This window comes from Anabrus simplex, chromosome 13 (assembly GCF_040414725.1).
Source record: "Anabrus simplex isolate iqAnaSimp1 chromosome 13, ASM4041472v1, whole genome shotgun sequence".
Taxonomy (NCBI): domain Eukaryota; kingdom Metazoa; phylum Arthropoda; class Insecta; order Orthoptera; family Tettigoniidae; genus Anabrus; species Anabrus simplex.
In genome coordinates, this window is record NC_090277.1 from 69,172,556 (window position 1) to 69,187,049 (window position 14,494).

Sequence of the window (14,494 nt, forward strand, 5' to 3'; positions counted from 1 at the left end):
AATGATCTGATACCCCTACTTCGTATGGCATACTATGTTAATGAGAACATAACCTCCCACCTCAAAGCAGCTTTAACTTCAAATGAATGATTGACACATTAACACAAAGCTGACATTATAACAAATAAGAAATTCCCTTCAAAAGCAAGACAGCACAGCACACCATATGCAAGAGAATGGGGTATCACATCAATATCCAAGTACCACACGAAAATAAAAATAACAGAATTAAATGCACTGAGACAGGAAATATATAGAACTACATTAACAGAACCATTCAGCTTTCAGCTCAGCCCCTGAGGTGTACTCAAACAGGAAATACAGGATTTCAGGCGGAATGGCGAAGGTATATTTCTAATAAACAAGCCCAAGGAACAAAGTTTTACTTTACAAGCACATGGGCACTTGGAATTCAAACAACACAAATACTGTAGCATAGCATCATGGGAACCAAAGAGGATAGAATATGGGAACTATCGCTTAAAATCGATATAAGTTCGAACAAGGTCAATCGATTGGGTAAAGTCGGATTCAAAGCAATCCAGCAATATTATCTCCATAATACTTGACATGATACGACTAATTCTTTGTCGGAAGTGCCCACTGATCGAGGTTTGACTTGAAATACTTCACTTCGAGGCAAACTGCCTATAATTATTGATATCGCTCATTTCATGCCTACTTGCGTGTCATCTACAGAACCTGTCTACAACTATCTACACGTTGTGAATGACCTCCAGCGCCATCTAAAATCGGGGACGAAAACTACTTGAAGATAGCTACAGATTGGAACCATAAATCCCATTAGACTTTCACCGGGGTGGTCTGCATGCCCAGGTATCCATATTATTTTAACAACATTGTACTCTGAGAGCTTCAGGAGAAGTGTATGACAATACAAAACAATTTTGGATGTAACCCGGAGAGTTTCAAGTGCCTTAATGGCTGCTTGGCTATCTGTAAATATGAAAATTTTCTTATCTATGTAGTTCATTTTCAGGTTTTCCTCAAGGCATGTAATGCTGGCTATCACTTCAGCTTGGAAAACTATAGTTTGTCTGCCTAGGCTCATTTGGATTGATCTCTCAGGTCTTCCCCGTTGATCCCTCCTCCTGTTCCCTTCTCAATCCTCAGATGGGTCTCAAGTGGTGTCTCAAAGATATACTTTGGAATCATATAATCAGCTGGCATGTGTAAATCTTCCCCTGTTATTACTCTGTTAATTTTACAGTGATCAAGATTGGGCTTTGGAGCCTTCCAGCAACCATTTTGCTGCAGTCGATATGAGCTCATTCTAGCCTGTCTCTCTATAAAGTTACTTAATCGAGGGAGATCTAGTAGAGTGTTCAAGGCTTCTGTCGGCATAGTTTTCATTGCCCCAGTTATGGCTATGCATGCCATTCTCTGAAGGCTATTTAGTTTGCTATTGACTTTTCCTTGATTTGCTTTCATCCGATGATATAGATGTTGATTCCCATAGGGAACCTGAAATATTTGTCCCGAATGAGTAAATTTATAATACCAGTATAAATGGTCCGTTATTGGACATTATAAATTTTCCACGGTATGCACTAGCCACGCATCTTGGTGGGTGTGCTAAGTACCAACTGATGAGCCCATCTTAGCACACGGGGGTGAAACGCTGGCAACCAGGAATGAGTTACCTGGAAAATTTATAATGTCCAATAACGGACCATTTATATTGGTATTACCTATGCAGCACTCATTTGGTGGATGAAAGCAATTATTGCTTGCCACCGGGAATGAGTTGGCTGGAAAATTTATAATGTCCAATAACGGATATTATAAATTTACTCATTCAGGACAAATATTTCAGGTTCCCTATGGGAATCAACATCTATATCACATTCTGCATAGGTCATCAGTGGTCTAATGATCATTGTGTATATCCACATTACCATTGCCAACTTTAGACCCCATGTTGTCCCGACTGCCCACTTGCATGCATATAATAGGTTCTTAACCTGGGTTATGTTTCTATGTGTGGATTCCAGGTTAACTTGTCTAAATATTACACCTTAGTGTAACACCTGTTCTGGCCTGTGCTGGCCTTTGGTCACCGGGGTTCAGACTTCAATTCCTGGCAGGGTCGGGAATTCTAACCATCATTGGTTGGCACCGGGGCTGGGTGTATGTGTCGTTTTCATCATCATCACGACGCGCAGGTCACCTACAAGAGTCAGATTGAAAGACCTGCATCTGGTGAGCTGAACATGTTCTCGGACACTCCCGGCTCTAAAAGCCATACACCATTTCATTTCAGTAGCAGTTAACTGTAATATGGTTGCATATGTATCAACGATAAAAGTATGTAAAAATGATGTGAAACGATACCTGAAGTAGCATAGAGGAGAGAACCTTCTTTTATGCATGCCAGGCACCCATCAACCATCCCCTGGAAGCATTCTTACTTACATAGGAAAATTAAAGTGGAGACTGTGTAAGTCAGCAAAATGCAGCCATTTTCTGTGTTTCTATTAGCTGTATTGGCTGGCATGTAATGAAGAGCAGTTTGCTCTTTTCTCCAATAGAGCTTGCATCATAGCTGACTGCAGGGTTGCCACAGTTGATGAAATTAATGAACCGTGAAGTTTGGAAGTGTCATGGCGTGTGCCGGATGCAAATGCTGTACCCGCAGCATGAACATATTAAGTACGGAACAAATTAATTTCACCAATTTTTTAATAAGTAATGCCATACTAAAGGTAAATTAGCGTTGACATGATATGGGTATTTGGGGTTAGGCCTATGCCGTGTCAAGAAAACTAGGTGAAACTCTATACGTTTCGCAGAGAACTTTGCTCTGCATCTTCAGAAGAAAATCTTGACTGTATGCGAGGAATACAATAATGAGGGTTTGAATTTAGGATTGTTTTATCGTTGGAGCTGTAGTGGTACGCTCATTCGCCACCAGGTGGCTCGCTGTATGCAAGCACAGCTGTATGCTCCCCTGCCTCTCACACCGTCTCACATCATTATCCTCCTCTTATTTTCTCCACATAAGCCTACTTTCTTTTCATTCTTCAGCTCTGTTCTATTCTATCCTGGTGTCTTTCATTGCATTTTATTTTATTAGTTTCTATTTACTTCTTCCACCATATTCGTCCCTGATTTGTGTGATGTCCTGTCTGTTACTCCTCCTCACACAGGGTGTGATGAACATCTTAATTGGAGCTTAATGTTGTCGTCAGCTCCCGCTTGGAGCGCTGTGCTTGCATACAGGGAGCCACCTGGTGATGAGCGAGCATATCACTGTAGCTCCAACGGTAAAACAATCAATAGCTGACCCTGCTCAACCCAGTTGGTTAGGTCTGGGTATTGACAGAACCATTGGACTGTGACCGAGCAAGTGGGGTCTGGTGGGGGCCGCAAAGCGGCTTTTAGGTGTAGCGTTTTGTAGGGCAATAACAGCACATTCTATGTCCGGCTCCATGGCTAAATGGCGTTTGGTCACCGGGTTCCCGGGTTCGATTCCCAGCAGGGTCGGGAATTTTAACCATAATTGGTTAATTTCGCTGGCACCAGGACTGGGTGTATGCATCGTCTTCATCATCATTTCATCCTCATCACAACACGCAGGTCGCCTACAGGTGTCAAATCGAAAGACCTGCATCTGGCGAGCCGAACTTGTCCTCGGACACTCCCGGCACTAAAAGCCATATGCCATTTCATTTCATTTTCAGCGCATTCTATGTTGGACAGTGTGCAAAAGATGAAATAACTTATATTTTGGGTCAGTAAGAAAGCGATTGGTCTGGATTGGTTAGGTCCAGCTAGTGACAAAGCGATTGGTCTGAATTGATTAGCTCCGGCTAGTGACAAAGCGATTGGTCTGGATTGATTAGGTCCGGCTAGTGACAAAGCGATTGTTGCCTTTACATGGTGTTTTTTCTTTGTCCTTTTATTCAGCCGGGGTTGGTATTGCAATTTAATTATCAGCATTGATGGCAATGATGTCACATTCTGTTCAAATTGACCAATAGGAATGCAAGTAGCAACTTCAGCCATGGACGATGGTGGGTGCTGTTCTTTACTAGGTTATAAAAGTAAATGTACTTCTGGGGGCGGGATGGTGGGTCCCTAGACATCGCAATGAACACATCTCTGCTCTAAAAGGAATTCCAAGTAAATTTGGATTATTTTCATTTCCTTATAATGTTACAAACTTTGGGCTGCACAGTGTCAACTTTCGCCCAATCTTAAATTCAAACCTTCATTATTGCAGAAGAATTCCTAGTCTACAATCAAGATTTTCTTCTGAAGATGCAAGGCAAAGTTCTCTGTGAAACATAATGAGTTTCACCTTGTTTTCTTAACACGGCATAAGCGCAAAGGCCCATATCATGTCTACAAGTACGGCCTGTGAAAGCATCAGTGTTAACATTGAATAATTGTTCATTAAGTCAACTTTAGCCTGCTGCCGAATATAGAATGTGCTAATTTCCCAGGGGATACTTCTTCATTATTTGTTAAGTTTTGTCCACTGTCGAACATAGAACGAGCTGCTGTTGCAGGGGATTCTAAAGGACTGCGGGCCACTTTGTGGCTCAAACCCCCTTTACTTGTCCACAGGCCAACGGTCTTGTCACTAGCCAGTGATGTTACCAAATCAGACTAGATCAGTGGTTTTCTCACTAGCCGGTCCTAAGTTGTTACATCTAGCAGGCTTGTGTAGCATGCTGTGGCATCGTACGGGCTACGCAGTGATGGATTTCTAACCTTTCTTTTGCACCTCCGTTTGTAAAGCTTTACCATGGCACCAATAAATAGTGTAAGGGAGGTCTTCCTCAGCGACATGTGCTTTTTTGATATATTTAAAAATTCTTAGTAAAAATTTACATTGTCTGCCTGTTCAGTACAATAAAATATTAACCACTTAAATGAAATGGCCTGTGTAAACATTATGTCTAAAGGACATGTTTCAACCTATGTTAAGGTCATCTTCAGTTTGTTATACAAGAAATAAGCCATATCTATAAAACAGTAGTACATAAGAATAGAACTAATGAGAAAGATAATGTTACAGTATAAAATAAAAACTCAGTTTTGTGAGGAAGAAGGTTTAGAATATTCATAATTTTCCAGTCTTGCTGTGATTAAAATTAGTACTTACTTGACTAGAAATAAGTCCAGAGTTGAATAAAAAAGTGGTTTTTATTTATTTATGAGTTTAATTTCCGTATTGACAGATTACACATATACAGATTATCTGTACATGTGAAAAAGTGATTGGCTGGAGGAATATCGTTGAAATCAGGTAGACTATTTACAATAGAAATGTCATCTACTATCGGTCATCAGTGTTGGAACAGAGTGTGAAATTTCAGTTAACTTTTTGATGGGCTTCCATTTACATAGAAATGCAGCTGATTTTGACATCATCAGAATGTTGACCGGCAGGGTAGGAGAGGTGGTGATATACAATTTCTAATCACTAGATTGCGTACCTAAAGCCTGGATTCAATTCCAAACCTCTCCGCAGTGTTCATATGAAGTGAAGGTATATGTCGCTGTTGATGGTGAGTTGTCCATTGGATGGCGGCGTTAAGCTTTGAACAGGAGTAGGCTATGTGCCAGCACCGGGTTTCACCCTCTCCCTTCTTACTGTCAAGTAACACATCATTCATTTCATCTCATTAACTCGTCAGTTGAGGTTGACGTCAGGAAAGGTATCCTGTCAAAAAAAACTCGCTGCAAAATTAATCTCGCTTCATACCCGACCTCATAGATTAACTGGTCAAAGTTGGACATACATACATACATGTTTGGAGGGTTTGTGACCTTGGAAGGAAACTCCTAAGAAGGGGCTTGGAAGAAATGGATGTAGGAGGACCAGGATTGATCAAGACAGACTCCAATACACAGACCATAACAGAAAAAACCTGATCCAACAATTGTACTCTTCGAACACTGCGACAGTGAGAGTTAATGGCGACCTCTCAGGCGTCTTTTCTACTTGTGCTGGAGTGCTACAAGGTTGCATTCTTTTCCCCCTCCTATTTAATGTATACAGTGAGTATATTATGAGGGAGATTCTCGACGACTGGAGTGACGGCATCACAGTTGGTGGCAGGAAAATTAACAATCTTAGATATGCAGATGACACTGTGATTATTGCAACAGATGATCAAGAACTAGAAACCATCATGTGGAGGTTAGACAAGTGAAGCAGAGAATATGGTCTTGAAATCAACAATAAAAAGACCAAAGTGATGATTGTAGACCATTTTAATAACAACAGACCTGCCATAACAAGAATTGCGGATTGTGAGGTTGTCAGTCGCTTCGAGTATCTAGGATCTATTGTCACAAATACTGGGGACTGTGAACCTGAGATCCGCAAGCGCATTGCGATTGCGAGATATTCAACAGCAAAACTTACTCGCATCTGAAAGGACACCTCAATCACTTCCAAGACAAAGCTCACCCTCATGCAAACTCTGATCTTCCCTATCGCGACCTATGCATCAGAAACTTGGACGATGAAGACAGTGGATCGCCACAGGATTGATGCTCTAGAAATGTGGTGCTATAGGAGATAACTGCGAATACCATGGACAGCACACCGTACTAATGAATCGATCCTGCAACAGCTCGGCATCAGAACAAGACTGTCGACCCTTATCAACCCAAAACAATTCGGATATTTTGGTCATATTGCCAGAAAACAGGAGGCAATGGAAATACGGTACTTATCATAGAGGGAAAAGTCGAAGGCCGAAGACCTAGAGGACGTGTACCGTTACGATGGATGGACCAGATCAAGAACTTGACCAGGATGAGCTTACAGCAAGCAAGTCACCATGCCCAAAGCAGAGACTCCTGGAGGAAGATCACCAAAAGGATTGTTGCGTGATGCCACTACACCCTTACGAAGGGTTGGACTAAGAGAGCTGTGAGCTTCCATCTGGGAAATAGGGGGTTTGAATCCCGCTGTCGGCAGCCCTGAAGATGGCTTTCCGTAGTTTCCTATTTTTACACCAGGCAAATGCTGGGGCTGTACCTTAATTAAGGCCACGGACACTTTCTTCCCACTCGTAGACTTTTCCTATTCCATCGTCGCCATAAGGCCTATCTGTGTTGGTGCAACGTAAAGCAAATAATAATAATAAATAATAAAAAATATGGCGACTGAAGTAGCTGGTATTGGTTAACACGAAAATATCACATAACTTATACCATTGGCAGTAATTTAACATGATAAATGTAACATCATAAGGAAAATCACTGTTGCATATATGTATACGTTTCGCCAACAATTACCGATCACATATAATAAACTGGAATAACATATATTCTATTAGAATAGATGGACAGCCCCACAGAGAACATAAAGCTGATTATTTAGAAATTTCACTTAGTCAAATAACGTTTTCTCTTGGGTTTCACATCACTGAATTGATGGAAATACATGATAAAACTGTTAAAATGATATTTACAACATCATTTTAAATGTTTAAACATAAATGAAGGTGCGAATTTCCTATGTATTCAGCCTCATGAGAACTATAAAACATAACATGTTGGCTTAGTTTCAAAGTGGTGGGCAATTTCTGAAGTTCAACACGTTATGAAAGGAAAGTACACCCGAAATGATGAAGCTAAAACAATTAATGACCCTGGCGATGTTAAGCTTTCCCTTCTGGAAACTCTCAAAACATATGTTGACATATGTCATTGCAGCACCTCACGCAGTGATGGTAAACTTAGTAATGAAACGTTCAGACAATAAAGATATAATAGGTCTTTACCCCTTAAGGTACATGAATGCAAAAACTCTATTGACTCTAACCACTGATGTCTTTAACCTACTTGGACGAACTTCAGTTTGATGTACTCTGCTTCATAACAGTTAACAACAGCATGAATCAGAAGATCAAAATGATGAAATGCATACTACTGTTTTATCATCTAATTCAAATTAGTCACGATGTACATTCCTAATCCACTTTCCTCTCTTTATTTATTTGTAAAAGTTAGTGGTTTTGCTCCAATTTTGAAAACAAGGTATGCATGCATAGCTCAAACGTTGCTGAATCCACATAGGTTTGTGAACGTAAGTAAGGTTATCAGATATTTTTGCATAAAAATGTGAAATGAGAACCATAGATAGCGATCTCCCATCAAATGCCCCTCAAGGAAATGGGAACCAATGTTGGGATCACCCAGTATACCACACCATGCATTCACACCTCACTGTAACTGATTCTTACTTGATCTTTCCTTTCTTTGTAACCTTTCTTCTGCAGCCCCTACTGATCTTCTTTACAACTGTCCATTCTTCATCCATTGTGTTTCCTTCAGCCTTTTCACTTATTCCACTAAAATGCTCAGTCTACGGTGTAAAATCTAACTTCTCCTTCTCAGTCTTCGCACACTTATATTCTACAAAGAAACTAACATTTATCGTCAGCTTTCATGAAATTATACTGACTGCATATGAAACAACAAACCCACGTTTCGAACATCCCCGGCTTCTCAATTAGCCATTTTGGAACGATCGAGAGTGGCATTAAAGTTTCTGTCAAACAGGAAGTGGACTGGGGTAGTCACACAGAATGCTCACAAGTCAGGGCGAACCAGTGTGAAAGCAGTCGCAATCAAATGCGTACCGACTCAATTTTTTAATTTCTTGAACTGGTGTTATCATTTTGTTGTTTAAATCAAATGTCCACCAACCCCTGTGGGTGGGGGACGCAGACGAAGAATACACCCACGGTATCCCCTGCCTTTCGTAAGAGGCGACTAAAAAGGGCGACCAAGGGATGATGACATTAGAACCATGAGACTACTTGTGATTTTTGTAATCGATGTGCTGTGTCTCACGCACTAGATCAGCTGATTTCTCTGTATCTTCTGGAGACATTGTCCAGTGTTGGCTGCGTGAACTCTCTGAAAATTTACAGCTGTACGCCAGTCCGCTGCAAACTAGTCTGGTCCGCTGCGGTAGGCCGCCTTCTGTTTGACTAGGATGATGATGATGATGATGATGATGATGATAATAATAATAATAATAAATCAAGCGCCGCATTGCCCATCTCAAAAGCAACAAAGCGCCGGGGGAAGACTCAGTGGTAGCAGAACTATGGAAATATGCCCCTGAGGAATCACATGATATCTTGCAAAAGCAAATAGAAGAAATTTGGAGCAAGGAGACCTACCTGGAGATTGGAAAATAGCTTTGATCCATTCATTACACAGAAAAGGTAGCATGAAGAACATCAACAATTACAGAGGAAGATCGTTGCTATCCATGACTTACAAAATTCTATCACTTGCCATCCTGGAGTGTTTGGAACCACAAATCGAACATCAAATAGGTGAATACCAAAGAGGGTCCAGAAAAAGTCGCTCAACAGCCGAACAGATCCAAAATCTCAAAACGATCATCAGATATTGTACACTAAGGTCCAAGCAGTGTATGTCTGTCTTTGTGGACTTCAAGAAAGTGTACAACTCCATTGACCAGGAAGTCCTGCTAAACAAATTAATTTGGAGTTGATTTGAAACTGTTGGCATTAATTAGAGCCACCCTGACGGATACAAAATCCAAGGTGAGGTTCCACGGATGTTTCTCGTATTCCTTTGACATCAAAACAGGAGTCCGACAAGGTGATGGGCTATCCCCGATACACTTCAACTGCGTTCTTGAAAAGATCATCAGAACCTAGCGGGTGAGATTACAGGAAACCAACTACAGTCCACTAAGAATAGGAACCAATTCCAAGGGGATCACAACAGACTGCTTAGCATTCATTAAATGAAAAAGTAATTTATCATCATCCATCTCTTCAATACTAGATAATTCTTATTTTCAGGATATAATTATTTTACATTAGTTGTTATGGTATATGTTTCACTTGTCCTTGCCAGCATCATCAGCCAATTTAACCTTTTAAAATTTAGGTCAGGGCCCTGAATTATTTACACAACATGTGAGATTATCCCGTAAATTCTAATGTTACATATATTTTGAGAATAGTACATAGCTGTTGAACCTTCTGTACCATAGATTGTTGTTTTGGCTAAAAAATTACACCATAAAAGTATCTTAATGAGAAAGATTTCTTATAATGTTCTTATATATAATAATAATAATAATAATAATAATAATAATAATAATAATAATAATAATAATAATAATAATAATAATAATAATAATAATAGCGGCTGTGAGCTTGCATCCGGGAGATAGTAGGTTCGAATCCCACTATCGGCAGCCCTGAAGATGGTTTTCCGTGGTTTCCCATTTTCACACCAGGCAAATGCTGGGGCTGTACCTTAATTAAGGCCACGGCCGCTTCCTTCCAACTCCTAGGCCTTTCCCATCCCATCGTCGCCATAAGACCTATCTGTGTCGGAGCGACGTAAAGCCCCTAGCAAAAAAAAAAAAAAAAAAAATAATAATAATAATAATAATATGGCTGTGAGCTTGCATCCGGGAGATAGTAGGTTCGAATCCCACTATCGGCAGCCCTGAAGATGGTTTTCCGTGGTTTCCCATTTTCACACCAGGCAAATGCTGGGGCTGTACCTTAATTAAGGCCACGGCCGCTTCCTTCCAACTCCTAGGCCTTTCCTATCCTATCGTTGCCATAAGACCTATCTGTGTCGGTGCGACGTAAAGCCCCTAGCAAAAAAAAAAAAATAAAAAAAAATAAAAATAATATGGCCTCAACTACCATGTGCAGACATTTCAATTTGATGACATCAGGCTGTCTTCTTATCAATTTTGACGTTCCGTTTTACTCTAGGCCCACTAGATGGCAGACTGTGTAGACCGAAGCTCTCTTGGGTGTCTATGGCTGAGATTTAATTAATTTTGTCAGTTCAAAACCAAATGTGTCACCAGAGATCTTTTACAAGCCGACACTATACGACGTGGAATGTCAAATGGAGTTTTTTCCGTCCTTCAAAACTTTTGACTGCCTCTGCCGGGTTTGAACCCGCTATCTTGGGATCCGGAGGCCGACACTCCACCACTGATCCACAGGGGCAGCTACCAGGATGATGTAATATCACAGTGTACAGAGTCTGCACGGATGAAAGCGACCAGTCCGCATGCACAATCCGCTTCCTGTTTGACAGACCCTTGAGGTCTGAGGATTGGAGTAGGTCTTGGATTGATGAGGAGACAGCACCCGGCATATGAAGATGTGGAGATTGTCCTTGTCCTTCTGTGTTTTCTTTCTGTTTCTCCCTTTTTCCACTCGGACCTGTCATTGTGTTTTTCCTGTTGTGATCCTTTCAATTTTCCTTTCTTTTTATGATCAATTTGGTTTTAGATGATCTTGGCCGCATAACATCTGAGAGAGTGGTGTGTTCATTGTCAAGGCCGAGCACCCCCCCCCCCCCCCCCGAAATATGTTTAATTTTATAACATAATATTGTAAATCGTGTGACCACTGGCGCAGTAGCCACTGCCATTGCCTGAGAATTATACAGGGTGATGTCACTTCCAGAAGTCAGTACAGATAGATATCATCACTAACTACAACACAATAAAAATCTCCTAAGCTGTTGTTGTTTGAGTCATCAGTCCATAGACTGGTTTGATGCAGCCCTCTGTAACACCCTATCCTGTGCTAACCTTTTCATTTCTACATAACTACTACATCTGCTCTAATCTGCTTGTCATATTCGTTCCTTGGTCTACCCCAACCGTTCTTACCACCTACACTTCCCTCATTTTTTCTAATCTAATATTTCCTGCATCACCCGACCTCGCTCGACCGCACTCCATTACATTTGTTCTATGGACTTATTTATTTTCATCTTGTGATCCTTCCCCAAACTGTCCATACCATTCAGCAATTTCTCTAGATCTTTTGCAGAGTCAGATAAAATAACAATATCATAGCAAATTTCAGGGTTTTGATTTCCTTCCCTTGGACTTTGATTCCCTTTCCAAATTCCTCTTTGATTTCCTTTATTGCTTGTTCTTTGTAAACATTGAAAAGGAGAGGGGACAAACTTCAGCCTTGCCTCACTCCTTTCTGAATTGTTGCCTCTTTTTCAAAGCCCTCGATTCTGATCACTGCAGACTGATTTTTGTGCAGATTGTAGATAATTCTCCTTTCTCAGTATCTGATCCCGATTACCTTGAGAATCTCAAACAGCTTGGTCCAATCAGCATTATCGAATGCTTTTTCTGGATCTACAAACACCATGTACGTGGGCTTGTTTTTCTTAATTCGGTCCTCTAATATCAAACGTAAAGTCAGGATTGCTTCGCGTGTTTCCACATTTTTTCTGAAGCTAAACTGATCTTCTCCCAACTCAGTTTCATCTTGTCTTGCCATTCTCCTGTAAATAATACATGTTAAAATTTTGCAGCCGTGTGATACTAAACTAATGGTGCGGTAGTTTTCAAACTTGTCAGCACTGGCTTTCTTGGAAATAGGTAGGCTATAACACCATTCTGCCAAAAATCAGATGGCATTTCTCCTGTATCATGAATCTTACACACTAAGCTAGTGGTGAAAAATTATATTCACCTGTGTACAGATTTCCCCAGGCCACAGTCGCTTCGTTTCCACTCCTATCCCCTAGTCGCCAAAGACCTATCTATGTTGGTACAGCGTAAAGCAAATTGTAATTGTTTTGTTTATCCATGCGGTTGATATCAGGCATTAGCACGGATAATTGAGAGTTGACTGTCGTGTTTAGTTCCAGGTGAAGGAACTCCTGTAGAGACGAAGGTGATCAAAAGAGCAGGGCCATATCTACTAGGCCCGACACTAGGTAGCTCTCCTGTTAGAAGTATTGTGCAGTGCCTGGCCAGGAAGGAGAGCACTGATGAATTTTATACTTTGAAGGTAAGTGTACTGCTCTTTACTTTCCTTTTCCATCCTCTTTGTCTAGCTCTCACTTCATACATTTGACAAGAATACTGAATGAACTGAATTTTATTTGTTGTTGTTTGAGTCATCAGTCCATAGACTGGTTTGATGCAGCCCTACATGCCACCCTATCCTGTGCTAAACTTTTCATTTCTACGTAACTATTGCATCCTACCTCTGCCCTAATCTGCTTGTCATATTCATACCTTGGTCTAACCCTACCGTTCTTACCACCTACACTTCCTTCAAAAACCAACTGAACAACTCCTGGGTGTCTTAAGATGTGTCCTATCATCCTATCTCTTCTTCTTGTCAAATTTAGCCAAATCGATCTCCTCTCACCAATTCGATTCAGTATCTCTTCATTCGTGATTCGATCTATCCATCTCACCTTCAGCATTCTTCTGTAACACCACATTTCAAAAGCTTCTATTCTCTTTCTTTCTGAGCTAGTTATCGTCCATGTTTCACTTCCATACAATGCCACGCTCCACACGAAAGTCTTCAAAAACATCTTTCTAATTCCGATATCAATGTTTGAAGTGAGCAAATTTCTTTTCTTAAGAAAGCTCTTCCTTGCTTGTGCTAGTCTGCATTTTATGTCCTCCTTACTTCTGCCATCGTTAGTTATTTTACTACCCAAGTAACAATATTCATCTACTTCCTTTAAGACTTCATTTCCTAATCTAATATTTCCTACATCACCTGCCTTCGTTCGACTGCACTCCATTGTTTTGGACTTATTTATTTTCATCTTGTACTCCTTACCCAAGACTTCATCCATACAATTCAGCAACTTCTCGAGATCTTCTGCAGTCTCAGATAAAATAACAATATCATCGGCAAATCTCAAGGTTTTGATTTCCTCTCCTTGGAGTGTGATTCCATTTCCAAATTTCTCTTTGATTTCCTTTACTGCCTGTTCTATGTAAACATTGAAAAGGAGAGGGGACAAACTGCAGCCTTGCCTCACTCCTTTCTGGATTGCTGCTTCTTTTTCAAAGCCCTCGATTCTTATCACTGCAGACTGATTTTTATACAGATTGTAGATAATTCTTCGTTCTCGGTATCTGATCCCTATCATCTCCAGAATCATAAATAGCTTGGTCCAATCAACATTATCGAATGCCTTTTCTAGATCTACGAATGCCATGTACGTGGGCTTGTCCTTCTTGATTCGATCCTCTAAGATCAGACGTAAAGTCAGGATTGCTTCACGTGTCCCTACGTTTCTTCTGATCTTCTCCCAACTCAGCTTCAACTTGTTTTTCCATTCTTCTGTAAATAATACGTGTTAAAATTTTGCAGGCATGAGATACTAAACTAATGGTGCGGTAGTTTTCACACCTGTCAGCACCGGCTTTCTTGGGAATAGGTATAACATCATTCTGCCGAAAATCAGATGGGACTTCTCCTGTCTCATACATCTTGCACACTAAATGGAATAACCTTGCCATGCTGGTTTCTCCTAAGGCAGTCAGTAATTCAGAGGGAATGTAATCAATTCCAGGTGCCTTGTTCCTATTTAGGTCACTCACAGCTCTGTCAAACTCTGACCTCAAAATTGGGTCTCCCATTTCATCAGCATCAACAGCCTCTTCATGTTCCAGAACCAAATTATCTACAGCTGT

The 14,494-nt window shown here is 40.7% G+C and overlaps 1 protein-coding gene across 1 annotated transcript in view; it reads left to right on the forward strand.

Annotated features, from left to right (window-relative positions):
- Positions 1 to 14,494, forward strand: part of LOC136885087 (serine/threonine-protein kinase 40) — a gene marked incomplete at its 3' end in the record, with an annotated part of 40,133 nt that overhangs the window by 2,914 nt on the left and 22,725 nt on the right. The window contains 1 exon segment of the mRNA XM_068229988.1: positions 12,691 to 12,839. Coding sequence (XP_068086089.1) covers positions 12,691 to 12,839 — 149 coding nt within the window.